General features: G+C 37.5%; 2 protein-coding genes across 2 annotated transcripts; both read right to left on the bottom strand.

The window, feature by feature from the left end:
• Positions 1 to 1,929: 1,929 nt before the first annotated feature.
• Positions 1,930 to 2,409, bottom strand: LOC126617020 (uncharacterized). The gene has a single exon (XM_050285103.1). The coding sequence runs from the start codon at positions 2,407 to 2,409 to the stop codon at positions 1,930 to 1,932; it is 480 nt and encodes a 159-aa protein (XP_050141060.1).
• Positions 2,410 to 5,036: 2,627 nt separating this feature from the next.
• LOC126617018 (uncharacterized) lies at positions 5,037 to 7,226 on the bottom strand. Its single transcript, XM_050285102.1, has 3 exons — positions 6,561 to 7,226; positions 5,863 to 6,500; positions 5,037 to 5,760 (listed from the first exon to the last, which is right to left on the bottom strand). Exons 1-3 carry the CDS (start codon positions 7,224 to 7,226, stop codon positions 5,037 to 5,039), a joined length of 2,028 nt encoding a protein of 675 aa, XP_050141059.1.
• Between the last annotated feature and the right edge of the window lie 12,844 nt (positions 7,227 to 20,070).

Genomic DNA, 20,070 nt, shown 5'->3' with positions numbered 1-20,070 from the left:
TTACTTAATATCCAACTTGTACTATTTTTCTTTTCTTTGCTTGACAAATCCTAGAAAACACAAAAACAAAGTAAATAGCTCAAAAATATAAGGAACTAACTAAGAAAAGACAAGTGAATTTGATGTAAAGTATATATAAATATAAGCTTATCAAATACCCCCACACTTAGCTTTTGCTAGTTCTCGAGCAAAACAAAGAAAATATGAAAAAGTAGTAGCATGAGAAACAATAGCTTCCCCCTATGTGACCCTCATAGAATTTCATTCAAGAAAACAAATCATCAAGAACCTTAGCTAGCACCAAACAAGTTAATCCAAGCTCATCTTCCTTATTCAAATGTTAGCAGTAACCTTTTAATCATCCATGAAGTGTAGTGTGTGTAATAGCCATACTAATGCAATTTCAAGTTTTTTTTTTTAAAACACCACATGCTAACTAGTAATCTTCTCACGGGACATACACTCAATCACACATATGTTTAGTTTAACGTGTTTCGCTCAAAGAATCAGATGTGAAAGATCTACCATAAGCTTGCATAAAGATCTCATCTCCACAATTATAATTGCAAAACTTAAATCAAGAGGACTTTTATTGGTTGTAATGAGGCTTAGGAAGAGGGTTATAGAAATGAAAGGATAGGTAAACACAAGTTCCAAGCTACATTGCAAGCGATTCTCTTGTTGAGATTTACAAGAACTAAAGCTCTCCAACCACTCTACTAATACCTCCAACCACACCCCTAAACTGAAACTTAAAAAAAACTTTTTATTTGCTTTGTATACTTTTTTTTTCTTCTTTCTTTTTCTTCTTTTTTTCTTCTTTTTTTTTTTGAACTAATTTTGCACATAACTAAATACAAACATGAAATACCCCCACACTTATTCTTTTTCCAAACTCCTTCAAAGTACTTCACAAACATTTCTCATAAGACAATCTCACATTGCTCACTAGCTAGCTTGGAAAGGGTAAGGAAAAATGTTTAAGGTATAAGGGTAGACATATCTGGTGATAAGAAATAAAAAGCTCAACATATACGGTTCAAATTGGCAATCTAATGATATCATTTTTCTTTAGGAAACATGCTTATTTGGGCAATGGTGATAAACCTAATGCCTCTATCATTTTCAAGTTCATGCAATCAAATGATAAACATTTCGAAAGATCGTTATGCAAGTTCTAGAGTTGTAAATCACATAAGTTCATCACACATGAAAAAATACGAGTGTATGAAAAATGCACACACTTTCAATAGGCTCAAAAACTCACATAGGTTGTATATGGTCACTGTATTCACACGCGAAGTTTTAAGTCATACTTTAGTTTCACATCGACAAGGCTATGTGCATTTGGTTTTTCACAGATGATTAAACATGTACAAGGCTAAAAAGAGAATAAGGAATTTCACACAACACATGCTTACTAAATTATTGATCCCTGTAGTTCAAATTCAATCCAATTATATCATTGGGTCGGGAAACTAACAAAAATCTAATTCAAAGCAATAAATAAAACAAGACAATATTTTTTTAAATTTTCAAATTTTCTGAATGTTTTTGTGTTTTTGTTTAGAGTAAATAAAACTAACTAAGAAAACAAAAAGAAACAACATGAAAACAAATCAAACCAGTTCAAATTTTCAATTTGGATTGAAAATAAAATGAAGCATTTGGACTTAAAACTTCCCCAATTTGCAATAAAATCAAGTAGTGACCCCTAAACTCCAATTCTGCAATCAACTCCAATGGTGGGCACGATCAAATTTTCCTACAAAGAAAAGAAATAATTCAGTTTAGCATGCAAGAAAATTCAGAAAACAAAAACAAACAGAAAATTGAAAAATGAAATAAAAAGACAATGAATAGAAATATTGGGTTGCCTCCCAATAAGCGCTTGCTTTTACGTCCGCAGCCAGACGGTACCAAGAGTAATCATCCAAGGGAAGATGGTTTTTGGAGGGGTACAACCTCCACATCATGCTCCGCAAAAGACTCATAATACGGCTTGAGTCTATGCCCATTCACTTTGAACATGTTTCCGGTCTTTGCACTTTGGATTTCCATTGCACCATGAGGAAAAATATTAGTTATAACAAATGGACCAACCCATCGAGAACGAAATTTACCTGGAAATAACCAAAGGTGAGAATTAAATAGAAGAACTTTTTGTCCAATGGAAAAGCTCTTCCTTGATATCATCTTGTCATGAAATGCCTTTGATTTCTCCTTGTATATTCGACTAGACTCGTATGCATCATTCCGGATTTCGTCTAACTCATTCAATTGAAGCTTTCTATGCTGTTCGGCAACACTCATGTCCATGTTGTAGGCTTCGATCGCCCAATAAGCTTTGTGTTCTAACTCTACTGGAAGACGGCATGGTTTCCCATAAACTAACCAAAATGGGGACATTCCAATAGGAGTCTTATAAGCAGTCCTATAAGCCCACAATGCATCGTTTAAGTGCATGCTCCAATCCTTCCTACTAGGACTCACATTTTTCTCCAAAATTTGCTTCACCTCACGGTTTGATACTTCTGCTTGACCACTAGTTTGCGGATGATAAGGTGTAGACACCTTATGTGTGACATTATACTTCCTAAGCAACGCTTCAAATGTTCGATTGCAAAAGTGACTCCCTCCATCACTGATGATTTCTCTAGGTGTTCCAAATCTTGCAAAGATGTTAGTCTTAATAAAATCTGAAACAACTTTTGAATCATTATTTTTGGTGGCTTTCGCTTCCACCCATTTAGAAACATAATCCACAGCTAATAAAATATAAAGAAAACCATTTGAAGATGGAAAATGTCCCATGAAATCAATGCCCCACACATCAAAGATCTCAACAACCAAAATAGGGGTTTGTGGCAATTGATTTATTGGGCCCAAGTTACCTGTTCGTTGACAACGATCACATGTTGCACAACACTCGTACGCATCCTTAAACAAACTAGGCCAATAAAAACCACTATCTAACACCTTCAGGGCTGTCCTCTTTGCTCCAAAATGGCCACCACATGCATAAGAATGACAAAAAGTTAGAATAGATTTAAACTCAGATTCGGGGACACACCTTCTAATCAAATGATTAGTGCAATATTTCAACAAATAAGGATAATCCCACTCGTAGTATTTGGCGTTTTGACAAGCTTATCTTTCTGAGCATATGTAAAATCATCCGGAATCTTTTTGGTGATCTTGTAATTGATAATATCTGCATACCAAGGGTCAATAGCCTTTAATGAAAACAATTACTCATCCGGAAAACTCTCATGTAAAGGGATAAAATCTTCCTCTGTGTTTGAATGCACAAATCTACTAAGATGATCTGCTACAACATTCTCACTTCCTTTCTTATCCTTGATCTCCAAGTCAAACTCTTGAAGCAGAAGTATCCATCGAATGAGTTGCGGTTTTGCATTTGTTTTTGTGAGTAGATACTTCAAAGCTGCATGGTTAGAAAACACAATAACTTTAGTCCCAATCAGATAAGATCTAAATTTTTCTAAAGCAAATACAACAGCTAGAAGCTCATTCTCTGTTGTTGAATAATTCAATTGTGCATCATTGAGTGTTCGAGATGCATAATAGATGACATGTGGCACTTTGTTGACACGCTGCCCTAGAACTGCACCAACAACATAGTCTGAAGCATCGCACATCAACTCAAAAGGTAAACTCCAATCTAGTGGCATGATCACAGGAGCCGTGGATAACAACTCCTTAAGCTTGTTGAATGCTACCACACACTCTTCATTCATATCAAATGTTACATCCTTTTGAAGTAAACGATACAAGGGTCTAGAAATCATTGAGAAGTCCTTCATAAACCTACGGTAGAAACCTGCATGTCTAAGAAAAGAACGAACCTCCCTGACAGTAGTAAGGAGGGGTAAAGAACTAACAAGTTCTACTTTAGATTTATCAACTTCAATTCCCTTTTCAGATATGATATGCCCTAGAACTAATCCATGTGAAACCATGAAATGACATTTTTCCCAATTTAAGACTAGATTAGTTTCTTGGCAACATTTTAAAACTAGAGACAAATTATGTTGGACATGTATCAAAAGAATCACCATAAACTGAAAAATCATTCATGAACACTTCAATTATTTTCTTAATCATATCAGAAAAGATACTTACCTTACACATTTGAAATGTGGCGGGAGCGTTGCAAAGTCCAAACGGCATCCTCCGGTATGCACGGTATGCAAATGTGCTAAATGGACATGTGAAAGTCATCTTTTTTTGATCCTCCGGAGCAACTGCAATTTGATTATATCCAGAATATCCATCAAGAAAGCAATAATGAGAATGAGCAGCTAACCTTTCTAACATTTGATCTATGAATGGGACTGGAAAGTGATCCTTGCGTGTGGTGTTATTTATCTTCCGATAATTTGTACAAACTCTCCAACTATTTTGCACACATGTAGGCACTAGCTCACTAGCTTCATTCTTAACAACTGTGACTCCGGATCGCTTTGGAACTACTTGAACAGGGCTCAACCATTTGTTGTCCGAGATAGGATATATGATGCCAACATCAAGAAGTTTGATAACCTCTTTCTTAACGACCTCTATCATAAGTGGGTTCAAACGGCGTTGAGCTTCCATTGTTGGTTTTGCACCTTCCTCCAGCAGAATCCTATGCATACATGTAGCTGGATTTATACCTTTGATATTTGTAATACTCCAAGCTATGGTAGTTTTGTGATCCTTCAGTACCCGAATCAGTTTCTCCATCTCTTATGCTGTGAGTTGTGATGATATGATAACCGGTAATGTTTCATCCTCTCCTAAAAATGCATACTTCAAATGTTCAAGAATCGGTTTAAGCTCCAATTTGGGTTCCTAAATCACAAAAGGAAGAGTTTTTTCGTTAGAAGTATGAAGAGAAATAAAATAGGAAGAACACTTACCACGAATTGGTGAAAGAGACTCAAGAGCAGCCACTGTTTGGATTAATTCTTCTTCAATGTGCTCGGAATAATTAAGCTTTTCATGTGTAATGCTATGCACTAATGCCTTCTCTAAATTATCTTGTCCACACCTTCATTAAAACAATCCTGCACAAAATAGTCAAACACATCAATAGACAAACAAGATTCTAATTCACTAGGGTACCTCATAGCATTGAAGATTTTGAACTTGACGCTTTCCCCATCAATTTCCATGGTTAAGGTACCATCGTAGACATCAATCTTCGTACGTGCCATTCTAATGAATGGTCTTCCCAGTATAAGAGGAAGTGCAGTAGGCATAGGGTCATGTTTCATCTCAAGAACAAAAAAATCAGCTGGAAAAATGAGCTCATTCACTTGCACAAGTACATCCTCTAATAGGCCTTTGGGATATCTATTTGAACGATCTGCCAACTGGATTACTACCTTTGTTTCCTTCAAGTCTCTAAGGTTCAATGACTCATACACTGAATATGGCATCAGATTGATGGATGCCCCCAAATCACACAATGCTCTCCCAAACTCTTTGCCTCCAATTACACATGGAATGGTAAAGCTACCGGCATCTTTCAACTTTGGTGGCAGCTTTCTCTGCAAAACAGCTGATACTTCCTTGCTCAATGCCACAGTTTCTTGATCACTGAATCTCCTCTTGTTCGTACAAAGCTCTTTAAGGAACTTTGCATACTTGGGCACTTGTTTTATGGCATCTAAAAGAGGTAAGTTCACTTGGACTTTCCTGAAAGTATCCAAGATTTCCTTATCAGTTTGCTCTTTCTTAGACTTCATAAACCTACGAGGAAAATGAACAAGGACACATGAGTTAAATGAATTTTGAACTTCCTTACTTACCTTATTAGAATCTTTTGTGTTCAATTATGTAGCTTTAAGAGACTTTTCAGTTTCTGTTGAAGCCTTATCTTGCTCAAGATTCTTGGTTTGTAGCTCCCCTTGCTCATTTGTGTCTTTTCTAGTCCTCTTTTGCATCCTCGGTTGCTCAAAAACTTCTTTTCCACTCCTTAAAGTCACAACATTCATCTGCTCCGCATTTGGATTCACCACGATTTGGCTAGGCAACCTTCCTGGTTGGTGTTGTTGCCCCATCAAACTTGCTAATTGACTTATTTGGCGCTCAAGGTTTTCAATTGCTTTGTCTGTTTTCTGTTGATGAGATTGAGTAGAGTTAGCTAAGGAAGCAATTAAATCCTCAAGAGACTTACTTGGAGCTTGTTGTTGTTGAGGCTGAAATGGTGCCTGCGGTCTTGCTTGAAAGAAGCTAGGTGGACAGTTATAGTTGTTGGGAACAGATTGTTGTCCGTTGTCTTGATTGTTCCACTTTAAGTATGGATGATCGCGCCACCCTGCATTATAGTTGTTGGAGTATGGATCATACTTTTGCCTTTGTGGCCCTTGAAACCCTCCTAACACATTAGCTTGCTCAAGACCACCTTGATCCATCAATGAAGGGCACATATCCATGGCATGTCCCATCATTGAACATACACCGCACACCTGTTTTGGAGCCACCATAACCTGTTGCACAAGATTAGTCAAGTTAGCTAATTGTAATTTAATACTAGAATTAGCACTTACCTCATTAACTTTCTTAAGAGGTAACTCATCTCTCCCTCCAAATTGTCGTGTATTGCCAGCAATGTTCTTTAGCAATGCCTTAGCATTAGTTGGTGTCTTGTCCATGAATGCTCCTTCACTTGCTGCATCAAGCATTACATGATTAGTACCACACAATCCTTCATAAAAATATTGTATTAAAAGATGCTCTGAAATTTGATGATTAGGACAAGATGCAACCAAATATGTGAATCGCTCATAGTAATCTCCAAAGGGTTCTCCATGTTGTTGTCGAATTGCACATATGTCCTTCCTTATGCTTGCAGCTTTTGTGGCCGGAAAATATTGCTCTAAGAATGCTTGCTTCACCTGGTTCCATGTGTTCATTGATCCCGGAGGTAAATTGTAAAGCCACTCATTTGCCTTGGCTTCTAATGTAAATGGGAATGCCCTTAACTTGACTTGCTCCTCATCCACCTTTGCTGGTCTCATTCCCGAGCATACTACGTGAAACTCCATGAGATGCTTGTTAGCATCTTCTGTTGAGAAGCCATGGAACTTAGGCAAGTAGTGAATCATGCCGGACTTGAGCTCAAATCCTCTGTCTGCATTTGGATAGGTGATGCACAATGGTTGTTGGTCCATATTCGGCGTTGCCAACTTCCTCAAAGTATGGTTATCAGCCATGCCTTCTTGTGGTTCTTCCTCCTCTTCCGAACTCAAATGTAGTGGAGAAGATGGTGGTAAGGTCACCGATGCACGCTTGTGATTGATTTTTCTCTAAAGCTTTTGAAGTGTTTGTTCAAGCTCAGGATCGTACGAAGCTAGATCAATGCTCTTAGACCTTCGAGTATGCATATACTACGAAGAGTACCTGAAATAAAAAACAAAAACAAAAACACTAATGAGACAAGAAAAGAAAATAACAGAAAAATAAGTAATTAGAAATAACAATCCCCGGCGACACGACGCCAAATATTTGATAGTAAAAGCACACCACAAAGTAGCACATTAATGTCCTAATGATTTTCCTTATTAACACTAAGATTTTTCAATTGTAGCATATGAAAATAAGGGTCTTTCCCATAGAAGGTTGTTTTATCTAACTACCTAAAATGTCACAAAAACTGGGTTGCTGTTCCTACTGACCAGCCATCGAAAAATAATTATTAGACTGACTTATACTTATCTAAAGTCTACGAAATTTTATATGCAGATACTAGACACAAAGAGCTACACTCACACAAATATTTGGGATTTTTGGAGTTGATTTGCTATTTAAATTAAATCGAACAAAAACAGGATAGAAACATATATTAAGTAGTTCACAAATTAAGAAAAACAAGCTAGGGGTATTGCTATCCACCACCAAATAATCATGCAAACATGTTATGTTTCATTCAAATTTCTTTTATTTCCAGATGAAGATGCTCAAGTTGGCTCAATGTTAGAACTCAACCTATTACTCTTTCTTACGTAGTATGTTAAGAGAATGGTGTTTTCAACTTAACTTAGTCCCTAGCATGCAATCTAGAATGGCGTGTTCATAGATTTAACAAGTAGAAATCATTAAGAACGAAAAGAGTTTGAGTCATCACAAGGCATCGTAAGTACTGGTGTTGTCTTACTTATCCTAGAACTTGGTTCACATGTTAATTGCAATTAACAAGTATTACTCTAGAACATATGTAGGTCCTCATTCAACAAGGGCAGGCACACACATATTCATAGCATTAGAATCCTAGATATGCTTACTAAGTATGCATCCATAGAAAACAAATAAAGAATTCATCAATGAGACAAGTAGTGAACCAATTTTCATCAATTCATAAAAGTAATTCAAACAAAATGTCATAACAAACTTGCAATCATATTCGGGGCTTCAAACAAGCCCCTAACTTCTAAAAATTTAGTTACACATAGTTCTCAAATTAAACTAAAAGAAAGACATGTGTTTGAGAAGATAAAACCGAAAGAAGAGAATGCCAAGATTTCCTCCTTCCTTTCCTTCCTTCCTCAATGCAACAGCCTTGCCTTTTTTCCCTTCCTTTCCTTCTTTTTTTTTTTCTATCTTTTTCTCCTAAAAAAAAACTACTTTTTTGCCGCTGCAACCTCAGCCTTTATGCCCATGCTTGCTGCCTCATTTCTGCTCCATAACTCACCCCACTAACAACCAATTAGTGATGACAATAAGTGAGAGGAAATGGTAAAACAATTGTAACTCTTTGGGTAGCCTTTATGCCAATTACTCCCACTTAATCCTCATCTTTATTTTCATTTCCTCTGATATTTGAATAGGTATCAGCTGACTTGTTCTTGGCTGCATTAGTTTTGGCTGCTAGATTTATTGGGTTTATTGCTTTTATTGCAGTTACAAATTGCCCAGTCTCTTGTGAATCTTTCAGTGTTAAAATGGCCATAACTTCTTCTACAAAAATGATATTAACAATCCGTGAAATGCTCCAGAAAATAGACATCCGTAGCTTTCCAAGAATATAAGGCTCATTCTCTAATTCATTTTGAGCTGTTCACAACTTGCTTCCAAAGTCAGCTGACCTGCACAGGCAATTTTGACGAATTTGTTACTTAATATCCAACTTGTGTTATTTTTCTTTTCTTTGCTTGACAAATCCTAGAAAACATAAAAACAAAGTAAATAGCTCAAAAATATAAGGAAATAAGTAAGAAAAGACAAGTGAATTTAATGTAAAGTATATATAAATATGAGCTTATCACCAATGTGGGACAATAAACTATTATTTACACTTTAACTAATATATAACTCACAACACTCCCCCTCAAGTTGGTGCAAAGATGTCATGCATGCCCAACTTGTCAAGCAAGTTGGAAAACCCACTATTAGACACAACCTTAGTAAGAACATTAGCAAGTTGATCTTCAGATCTCACAAATGGAAACATAATAATTCCAGCATCCAATTTTTCCCTAATGAAATGCCGATCAATCTCCACATGTTTTGCTCGATCATGTTGCACTGGATTATGAGCAATCCCAATAGCAGCCTTGTTATCACAAGGAAGTTTCATAGCACCCTTGGGTTAAACTCAAAATCTCTCAACAATTTTTTCAACCACAACAACTCACATACACCATGAGACATACCACGAAACTCAGCTTCTGCACTTGACCTAGCCATCAATTTTTGTTTCTTGCTTCTCCAACTAACTAAATTACCACCCACAAACGTAAAGTATCCAGATGTAGATCGCCAATCAGTGATAGAACCTGCCCAATCTACATATGTTTACCCTTCGACATTCAAAGGACCATTCTTGGAGAAAACCAAGCCTCTGCCAGGAGCCATCTTCAAGTACCTCAAAATACGGGTTACTGCATCCATGTGAGCTTCACTAGGTGAGTGCATAAACTGACTTACCACACTAACTGCATAAGCAATGTCAAGGCGAGTGTGAGACAAATAAATTAATCTTCCCACAAGCCTCTGATACTGTTCCTTATGAGTAGGAACTTGATATGGAAATAAGCCCAGACGATGATTCTGCTGAATCGGAGTATCAACAGGTTTGCAATCTAACATACCTGTTTCAGCTAACAAATCAAGAACATACTTCCGTTGAGACAGAAAAATACTATGCTTGGATCGTGCAACCTCAATTCCAAGAAAATACTTCAATTCACCCAATTCTTTCATCTCAAATTCAGTAGCTAGGTACTTTTGAAGGCATTGTATCGCTTTTTGATCATAACCAGTCACTATCATGTCATCAACATATATAATCAATGCAGTTAGCTTACCATTTTGTCGCTTTAGAAACAAAGTATGATCTGAATGACTCTGGATATACCCAAACTTCTTCATTGAACTTGTAAGCCTCCCAAACCATGCTTTAGGAGATTGTTTCAAACTATGCAAAGCCTTTCGTAACTTGCAGACAATACCTTTTCTAGGAGATGTTCCAATACCAGGTGGGAGATCCATATAAACTTCCTCCTTAAGATCACCATGAAGGAAAGCATTCTTAACATCAAACTGCAGCAGAGGCCAATCTTGGTTTGCTGCTAAGGACAGAAGAACACGCACATTATTAAGTTTGGCAACAGGAGCAAAAGTCTCCTGATAATCCACCTCATAGGTTTGAGTATAACCCTTAGGAACTAATCTGGATTTATACCGGTCAATAGAACCATCTGCTTTGTGCTTAATAGTAAATGCCCATCTACATCCAATGACTTTCTTCCCGTTTGGTAAAGGAACCAAATCCCAAGTAGAATTCTTTTCCAAAGCTTCCATCTCAACTTTCATGGCATTAACCCACTTAGGGTCAGACAAAGCATCTTGCAATTGTGTTGGAATTGATACACTATATAAGTGACATATGTAAGATGCATACGGTTTGGACAAACAATGAGTAGACACATAATTATTGATAGGATATTTGGCTTTGGCATGCATATCAGGCTCATATTGTACTTTAGGTTTTCCACGATTAGCTCGAGGAGGCAACTGATAAGTAGAAGAATCATTAGAATTTACCTCATGTATGCCACCATCTTGTACCAAATTGTTAGAAGAATCATCACTGGACGAACCATCATCAGGCAACTCGTTAGACATATTAGTAACAGGTAACCGATTATCAGAAGGTAATTCGTCTGACATATTAACAAGTAACTCGCTGGGCACATCTGATCTGTCGTCAGTAGAAATAGTTCCGGGAATGACAGGTGACCGATCACTATATGTAGCCAACTGATCAGTATCACGCAACATAATAGGTTCTTTTTTCCAACTCTGCCTGTAACACATCATCCACACCATCTCTTCGGATATGCATTTCACTCCCATTCTCCCCCTGAACTGAAGAGTCAGAAGAGGGCTTTACAAAATACAAAACTTCCTCGTAGAATGTAACATCCATGGTAATATATGTTCTTTGAGTCGAAGGATGATAACACTTATAACCTTTTTTATTGTTAGCATACCCAATAAAGACACATCAGAGAGCACATGCATCAAGTTTACTCCGCTGATGAGAGTAGACATGCACATAGCAATACACCCAAACACTTTCGGAGGAGGCTTTGATACAGAAACAAGAGAAACATATTTTTGTAGCACATCAAGCGGTGTTTGAAAATCAAGAACTTTACTTGGAACACGATTGATCAAATACACAGCAGCCAAAACAGCATGACCCCACAAATGATAGGAACACATTTATCCAACATCAAAGAGCGAGCAACCTCCATTATTTGGTTATTCTTCCGTTCGAACACACCATTTTGTTGCGGTATAAACGGAGTAGTCATCTGGTGAATAATACCATGATCACGAAAAAACATGCCAAAGTGTGATTCACATATTCTTCTTCGTTATCAGACCTGAAAACCTTAACCTTGGTTTGAAACTAAGTAGACACCATTGTACAAAATCCTTTGAAGAAGTAACGGAACATCACTCTTATTCTTCATCAAGAACACCCAAGTTAACCAATTACAATCATCAATAAAAGTAACAAACTAACGGAATCCATTAAAAGTAACTTTCGTCGGACCCCACACATCATAATGTATCAAATCAAATGGCAAAGTAGCTTTAGAATCACTTACAGGAAAGGAAGCACGATGACTCTTAGCCATGACACATGTTTTACACTTGAACTTTGAATCACTACAAGTGTGAAACAAAGAAGGAAATAGATGCTTCATATAATTGAATGATGGATGTCCCAATTGCCGATGCCATAACCAAATTTGATGTCTGTCATTCACTTTAGCACTTAAAACTTGATGATTATTTGAACCGGAAACAACTGTATCCTCCATAGTCAAGATGTACAAACATCCTATTCTTTTACCATGACCAATTATCTTCTGAGTTTGAATGTCTTGAAAATAACAATACGTAGGGTAGAAGTGAGCAGAACAATATAAGGTATCAAGAAGTTTTCCTGCCGACAAAATATTGCACTTAACATCAGGAACAAGTAAAGCACGGACCGGTGATAAGGTTGGAGTCAGAGAGATAGGGCCTTCACCCTTCATAGGGGAATGTGCTCCATTTGCACTAGTAATATACGGATCACGAACATAATCACATAACTTATCAAACACTATAGGGTCACTAGTCACATGATCAGTGGCCCCAGTATCAATTATCCATTTATTTGTTCTACCAAGATGCATAACAACACTATGATTATATTGAGCCATTGAACAAAAACATGAACAATAAAGGCACAAAAGATACCCAGCAGAATGAAAACAATTTACCAGAACACTGTAGCAATCATTGTTCATGGCAATGTAGCAGAGCACTATTCATGACACTGTAGCAATATGTTCACAAAGCAGATCAATGTTCACCCACTGTAGCAACGATGTACTGTAGCGAGACACTATTCACTTTTTTTTCCCCTTTTTCAACGAAGGAAATCACGAAAAAATGTGGGCACAAAATTAAAGCACACAGGTCACCAAGAGCTAATTGCTCTGATGCCATATTAAACTAAACATGGTAAATACCAAAAAATATATATGACAATATTTGGGAATTTCTCATGTATTCATTAATCTCCAAAGTGGAGTATATATAGGAGTTACAATTGGTATTACATATGTACTTCACCAATGTGGGGCAATAAACTACTATTTACACTTTAACTAATATATAACTCGCAACAGATAGAATGTGAGATATCTAAAATCATCATAAAGAGAATTTAGATGGGATCTAAATCCTCACTTGCCTTCAATAACAACAAATTTGTGGTTGAAGACAAATGTGCCATGGTTTTGTACTATGTTAATCAGTCGCTTTATCCTTGTTAGTGGGGTGAGATATGGCACGAGATGTAGAAATTTCTGAACAAATCATGCAACAAAAGTTTTCCACAAGAAAGTGCGGAGTATCGAAATTAAATATAAATTGAACCTGAATTTAAGAAGAAGATTCCATTATATGACCCCTAGCGGACTGTTGATGATTTTTTTTAGGGGTGTGATATTCACACACTTCTTACATATTTTTTTAATTTTCAACCATTGCACCGGATGAATTAAAGAAGATCAAACGACAAAATTAATAAGGGGTGTGTGGAATAGCACACCTCTTTTTTTTTTAATTATTTTTTTAAGTATTGCTTTTACATGCATTAGCATGGTTATAATTCGAATAATGCTTAGTAGATTTGTTTTTTAGACTCAATTTATAAATTATGTGATGTGTTATCAATAAAAAATAAATACATTAATTACAACTTACTTAAAAATCTAATTATCAACAACTACGTTGTGTGGTTGATAAAATATGGTACCTAGTGAATACTCACATTCTGATTTGGTTGAATAAAAAAAAACCACGTGTTTTTTTTTTCAAAGACTAAGAAAGCTTAATTACATGTCTATTATTTTTCAAACAAATAAAACATGAGTTAAAACATTATTAAACAAAGTCAAAAGATTAGTAGTACCAAAAAAAAAAAAAGATTAGAACTCAACAGTGAGTACTAAGTATGAAAAAAAAAAAAAAATTGAAGACAAGATATTTTAGAGGAAACCAGCAATCAAATCAGTAAACAACTCATACCACAAAAAAAAAAAAAAAAAGGGTTAGCTCGAAGACTTGACTTTTCATTATTTTATATTTTATAGGAAAGCAACAATCAGTAAACAACTCATGCCACAAAAAAAAAAAAAAGGTTAGCTCGAAGACTTGACTTTTCGTTATTTTATAGGAAAGCAACAATCAGTAAACAACTCATGCCACAAAAAAAAAAAAACAAAAACAAAAAAGATTAGCTCGAAGACTTGACTTTTCGTTATATATATATATATATATAAACATGATATGGTAATATATTGTTCATGATATCATTTATACAAGTTATAAATTGATGTAGCATAATACCTTATCCACATTTTTAAATTGAGATCCCATTGACCATAAAAGATATCAAATCCACCTTATAAGTTTTCATTAGAACTTGCCGGCATTAATTTGTTTAAATTCATGCACTTAATCCTGATGTTAGAGTTCTTAATTTAACACCTATGATTAAGATTAAAAGCCTCATGCGCCAACAATGATTTTTTTTGGGGGGGGGGAGGGGACTTTGGCTGAAGAATCTCCGATGCCAAAGTTAGAATTCTAAGAAGAATGTATTTGTGGGTAGCAAAGAGCCTCTTTAAGGGTAGCTAAAGCTTACATAATTTTAGAGATGAATGGTGTATTAATAGGAGAGATGGAGGAGATGGGCCGACCCTTTAGGGTTTAGGGGTGGTCGGCCCTATGTGGTATTTTAGGTGAGAATATTCAAATATATTTGAGTAAAGAAATATCTTGGAGTAATTAGGTAAATATCCTAAATAAATGAAATTAGGATAACTTACTTGAAAGAGGTCTTCTCTGATTAGTAATGTATTTATGATAAGAATAAGGGATTATTCTATCATAGATACCTTTGACTTTTCCTATGGGCAGGGGTGCCTTGAGAAGTCGTTGATCTCTGCCTGCTTTACCTCAGTTGCGTATGGGGAATGAGATTGCTCCTTGCTCATTTAATAGGGGTAGTCTTGTCTTTCTTGGAAAATAATCCACGTGTCAGCTCCATGATTTTTGGGACTTTTTTTATCTCAACAAATGCCCCCACACCTGTTAGGTTGCTCGCAGGAAAGGGCATGAGGTATAGGAATCCAAAGCTTCAATGGAGTTTATGTCCCAATTTGATGTAGATTCCCTCTTTGATTTGGAATTTAAATTCTTCTAAGAAAAGGAATGTAATTGCCACCAAAACTTATTTAAGTTTGCATCAAGTAGGGGTTAAATAAATTTGGAGTGCAATTAAAACCCCATAAGAAAGAAAGAAAGCCAAAGGATATTTGTTTCCCCTCCTCTAGCAATCTTCTTCAATTGCCCGTGCAAAGAATTGTGTTTTGTTGCTTTTCTTATTCTCCAAGGTAAGAAAAAATTAATTTTCTCCTTCTTCTTGATTGTTCAGAGCTTTGGGGCTTGAATTTTTGGCTTGACGGGGGTCGAGGAGGTGACAAAAAGTGGCAGTCGTGGGGTTGCTATGTTGTTGTAGTGGTAGCCATGCTACTGTAGGTGGCTCAACTAGCCATTGTTAGGCTCGGCGCGCTAGGTTGCTACGCAAGAAAGAAAGGTCGGGCCTTCTAGGTGTTGGCGCTAAGCTCGGGCCCGTGCGCTGAACCTTGGCGTTGGGGCGCCAGTATTGAGCTGCTGGGCTTAACCCGATGCAATAAGGGAGACGTGAGAAGGAGAGATGGAGGTGCAGGGGCGCCAACCCCTTCCATTTAGTTTGGGCCATAAAAGCCTGTTGGGCTGGAGCTTGCCGTGGGAACGTTGGGTTGAGAAAGGGCCTGGCGTGCTTGGGGCAGTGTCTTGGGTATTTGTGCGTTGGGCCGTAGGGCAACCAGCTGGGTTATGGCTTGGCGCGCTGCTCGATGCTAATTTTTTTTAAATTTCTTTTTTGAGCAGCCTTTTAACAATTTTTCCTTACGCCGTTGTTGAATTGTTTCGAACATGTCTTCCTTGAGCTATAAGAATGATGATTTTATTTCGCCGTTGTATTACTAGAGTGGATCTGTAAGTAAGCTAGGCTACTTCAGGGCTGCTCATATCAAGGTAGGTTCTAATGAACAGTTCAAAGACTTCTTCGAGATGTTTAAGCATGTAATTCCGTCTGAGATTCACGTGAAGCAGACCAAGGATGGTAGCAGTCGTGAACTATATGGGTCTAGGAAAGCTATTAAGTTTCCTACAACTTCGTGTTGGGTTCACCTTTCCCATGCCTCGATTCTTCCAAGAGGTGACCTGCTCCATGAAGTGTGCTTTTGCTCGATGCTTACCGAATGGGGTCCGTGTGATGGTGGGGATCCACAACTTGAGCATGTTATTTAACTTAGACCTGACTGCCAACAAGTTTTAGTACTTCTTTAAAATAGGCCACATCGAAGATGTTGGGCAGTTGAGGACCCGACATAGGCTATTTGATCACTCGAGCAAATGGGATCATGACTTGTTTAGAGAGACCTTAGAGATTAGCAGAGAGTGGGAATCCAACTCCTCGCCTAGGTTGCGCGTTTCGACTGCTTTGCTTAGTCTTTAGGCTGCTTTATACTTTTGTTAAGTTGCATTCTAATTTGTTATCCTCTACTTATGTAGATTCAGAATTTGGTTCAACTTCAAAGACTTCTCCAGGCATGAAGAAGGTGCACATCACTTTAGGGATCCCTGCTGAATACTATGAATAGCCTTGGCTGCTCAGTCTTTATGGTAGAGAGAAAGATGTGCTGCCCTCGCAGTAGGAGATTAAAAGGATCAAAGGTGAGGTGTTCGCTTGTTCGATCACTACCATGAAGCCTGTTGCAAGTAAAGGTGGGAGAAAGAGATATTTGTCACCTGCTCGAGATGAAGGGAAATCTATGAGATTCTAGCATGGGATTTCATAATGACTATCATGCATATTCAAATCAAATTTAATATACGAAAGCAGCGGAAGCATTTATAACATATTATCAAAGCTATAGTCATGCAAATCCCCTTCAAGGTTCATAGGTTTATATATAATGCATCAAAACAATTTAAAGAAACAAGAACAAAGTGAAGGTTAGTCTTATACCTCTTGATCTAGACTTGAGACCAAGGATGGACCACCTCCAAGCCTTTTGCTCCTTGAAATCCTTGAGCCTAGCTTCCCTCCTTGCCTCCTCCACTTTGTTAGAATGAGTGCTCCTAGGTTCTCTTCAAGTTTCCAAAGTAGGAAACCTCTAAAGATCCTCACCCACTAGTGTAGTGAGAAGGATGAAGGAAATAACCAAAGGGGTGTAAGATATGTTAGTAAAAACCCCCTTATGGTGGCCGGCCCTTGTGTGGTTAGAGAGCTATTTTTCTTTTGCCTCTTTGTTGTTTTAACACACAAAAAACCTAATGAACTTTATCTCTATAAAGTTCTTTATATAGACAAAAGAAACCTAATCAACAACTTGACTAAATATCTCACCTTTCCTCACCTAAAGTGGCCGGCCCCTTTGTGTTGTTTTTGGGCTTTGGGCTTTTATTATTTCAAGTCATCCAATGCTTGAATAAAAGCCCAATAAGTTTAGGCCCAATGGGCCTAATTAAACCCGAACGTTTCTTTAAGCCCAAAACGATCTTTATCGCTTTTATGATTTCTTTAGACTTTTCTAAATTAATCACAACACATAATTAATCCAATTAATTGTTTCCATCATCCATTAGTTACTCACCACAATAGTGTTTTGGTGAACAATCTTTTAGGTTCTAATTAGCAAGGCAGTGAGGTGATTGGTATCAATCCAATTGCTTATATTTAATTCAATCACTTAGTGAATTAAAACTTCATTTTAATTCACCATTCTTCTTTGACGACTATATTTAATCATCTAGAAGAACTCACAAGCTATGAGTGACATCTAACCATATGTCATAGCTACCCAAGCTAATGTAGAAGTTTATTCGGAGAACCTAGTCAGTTGGAATTACAATGTAATTCAATCCTTCTCTAATACAATACTCTCAATCACATCATTAGGGTATGGATATATTATGTCAAACCCCTAATGTGATTATTCCTTCTTATATGATTCATTTGAGTCGTATAGGAACGCTTTCCTTTTAATACGCTCGATACTTCGGCCGAAGATTCCCGAATCATATCTTAGAGTATTCTTCCTCTCTTATCGAGGATTAGAGATTCCTTGTTGTGCATACACTTGCCTTCATGGCTAAGTGGCTTAACCCCGACTATGCCGTTGACGCTCTGATAGAGTGACGTTTGACATAATCAAAGATTAAGTACTTAACCACAAGACAACGACGATGCCTCAGGTCTAAGGACTACTTTCATTATTCCAACCATTTGAGTTACTTGCTTGACATGTGAGTAGACCTCCATGCAAGTACTCTCGTTCGATTGTGTTTAGTGAACTCATTCCCTTAATGAGCACCTACATACTTGTCTTAGTGTCATAACACGAATGGGATGAGACTTTCCATCCTTCCAATTGAAGCGGACACAGTATGTACCAGTCTACGCATTGTCAGTATCCCTCCGACAATCCAATGACTAGGAACCTTTTGGACATCTGGTTATGTGAAGAAGGTCCATGTAGTCTAACATCATTAGATTACTTCTTCAATCAATCCATTGTCCATGGATACACTATTTAGGACATATATCGTTTATTGAGATAGTCCTAATTCGTGTCTTTGCCATTTGATGTATAAGATTCATCCATACATCCATTCATTTGTCCTGAAAGATTTATTCCAAAGATTGACTTTCAAGGCATATTTCCAACACGAGAGCCGTCGGTGAAGAAAAAGTCAAAGACTTCGTTTGCTGCTTGTGAGGGTGTATAAGCTACTGGGAGGCTCGTGATTGACTTAACTTCTTCTAAGGGGAAGAAAGAGGCTGCTGGATCTGAGCATGTGAAGCCAGCTATTCCGAGGATTGCTAGAACTATTGCTGACAAGATTGTGTAGTGGAGGAGTTATCTGTGCCTCCTATGCCTGTTTTATTTCAAGACAACCTTTCGTGTCCAAGTCCGGTCCTATTCCAAAGGTGCTTGTAGCGGTAAAGAACGAGGATAACGATTTTACTACCAAGGCAGTGTCAGGGCTGGCCCCTCTTGTTAAGAAGGAAACATCTGCCTGTATGAGTAGCCGTGAACAGCATGCCAAACTAGCTTTAGGGGAGTTTTCCGAGATATGTGCGTTGTTAAAGCCCGATCTGCTTGAAGACACAGAAGCTTGTGCCAAGTTTGTTGGTGGCGTAAGTAAGGTTGTTGACTCCAGTTTCTTCATGAGGCATGAAGCTCACTCACGAAAGAGTTCCTTGCTTGCTATGATGTAGAAATCTGTGATTTTGGCAGCTGTGTACATGTGTATAGAGCAGTATGATGTCAAGGTTGCTAGGGAGATAATGGCAACCATGGTAGCAGAAGCTTGCTCGGCTGCTAAGAAAATTAAAGAGTTAAAGTTTGAACTTGCCTTTTTTAAGGGATCCGAGGTCTTGCCTCTACTGCTCGCCAAGAGATCAATGACTTAAAGGCTCAGCTTGTCACGATCAAAGTGAAGTATGGCAGTGCAGAGAAGAAGATTGAAGTTTAAACGTTGCTTATGTAGGACCTTGAGCGAGCCATTTTAGAATTTTGGTCTGCCCGTGATGCCAAGGATATAGAGATGATTGCCATGCATAATGACGTTGTTCGAATTAAGAATGTCATCTGTATACTTGAGTCCAAGGAAGTGAAGCTGTAAGAAACGTTGTCTGCCAGCGAGAACCTGAAGAAAGAACTAGATGAATTACAAAATGCTCGTACTGACTTGATTGAGGAGAATAAACAGCTAAAGAGCGAGAAGTTCAGTCTTTAGGTTGTCCTTGCCCATGGTTAAGCTAACTTCTACAAGCTTGGCTATATAGATAATTTCCTTGGCATGCCGCCTAACTATGCCTTTTTTGATAAAGACCTCGAGTTTTTTGCTATTTCTTCTGAGGATCTACTT

The sequence above is a fragment of the Malus sylvestris genome, chromosome 3 (assembly GCF_916048215.2).
Source record: "Malus sylvestris chromosome 3, drMalSylv7.2, whole genome shotgun sequence".
NCBI classification, from domain to species: domain Eukaryota; kingdom Viridiplantae; phylum Streptophyta; class Magnoliopsida; order Rosales; family Rosaceae; genus Malus; species Malus sylvestris.
Note: the sequence above shows the minus strand (reverse complement) of the source record. Positions and strands in the feature narration are given on the sequence as shown.

Coding starts and splice junctions, on each gene's coding strand:
- LOC126617018 (XM_050285102.1), bottom strand. CDS start 7,226: ATGGCTGATAACCATACTTTGAGGAAGTTGGCAACGCCGAATATGGAC. Junction 6,501..6,560: donor CTCTTAAGAAAGTTAATGAG/GTAAGTGCTAAT, acceptor CTTGTGCAACAG/GTTATGGTGGCTCCAAAACA. Junction 5,761..5,862: donor GCTTCAACAGAAACTGAAAA/GTCTCTTAAAGC, acceptor TTTTCCTCGTAG/GTTTATGAAGTCTAAGAAAG.
- LOC126617020 (XM_050285103.1), bottom strand. CDS start 2,409: ATGTCCCCATTTTGGTTAGTTTATGGGAAACCATGCCGTCTTCCAGTA.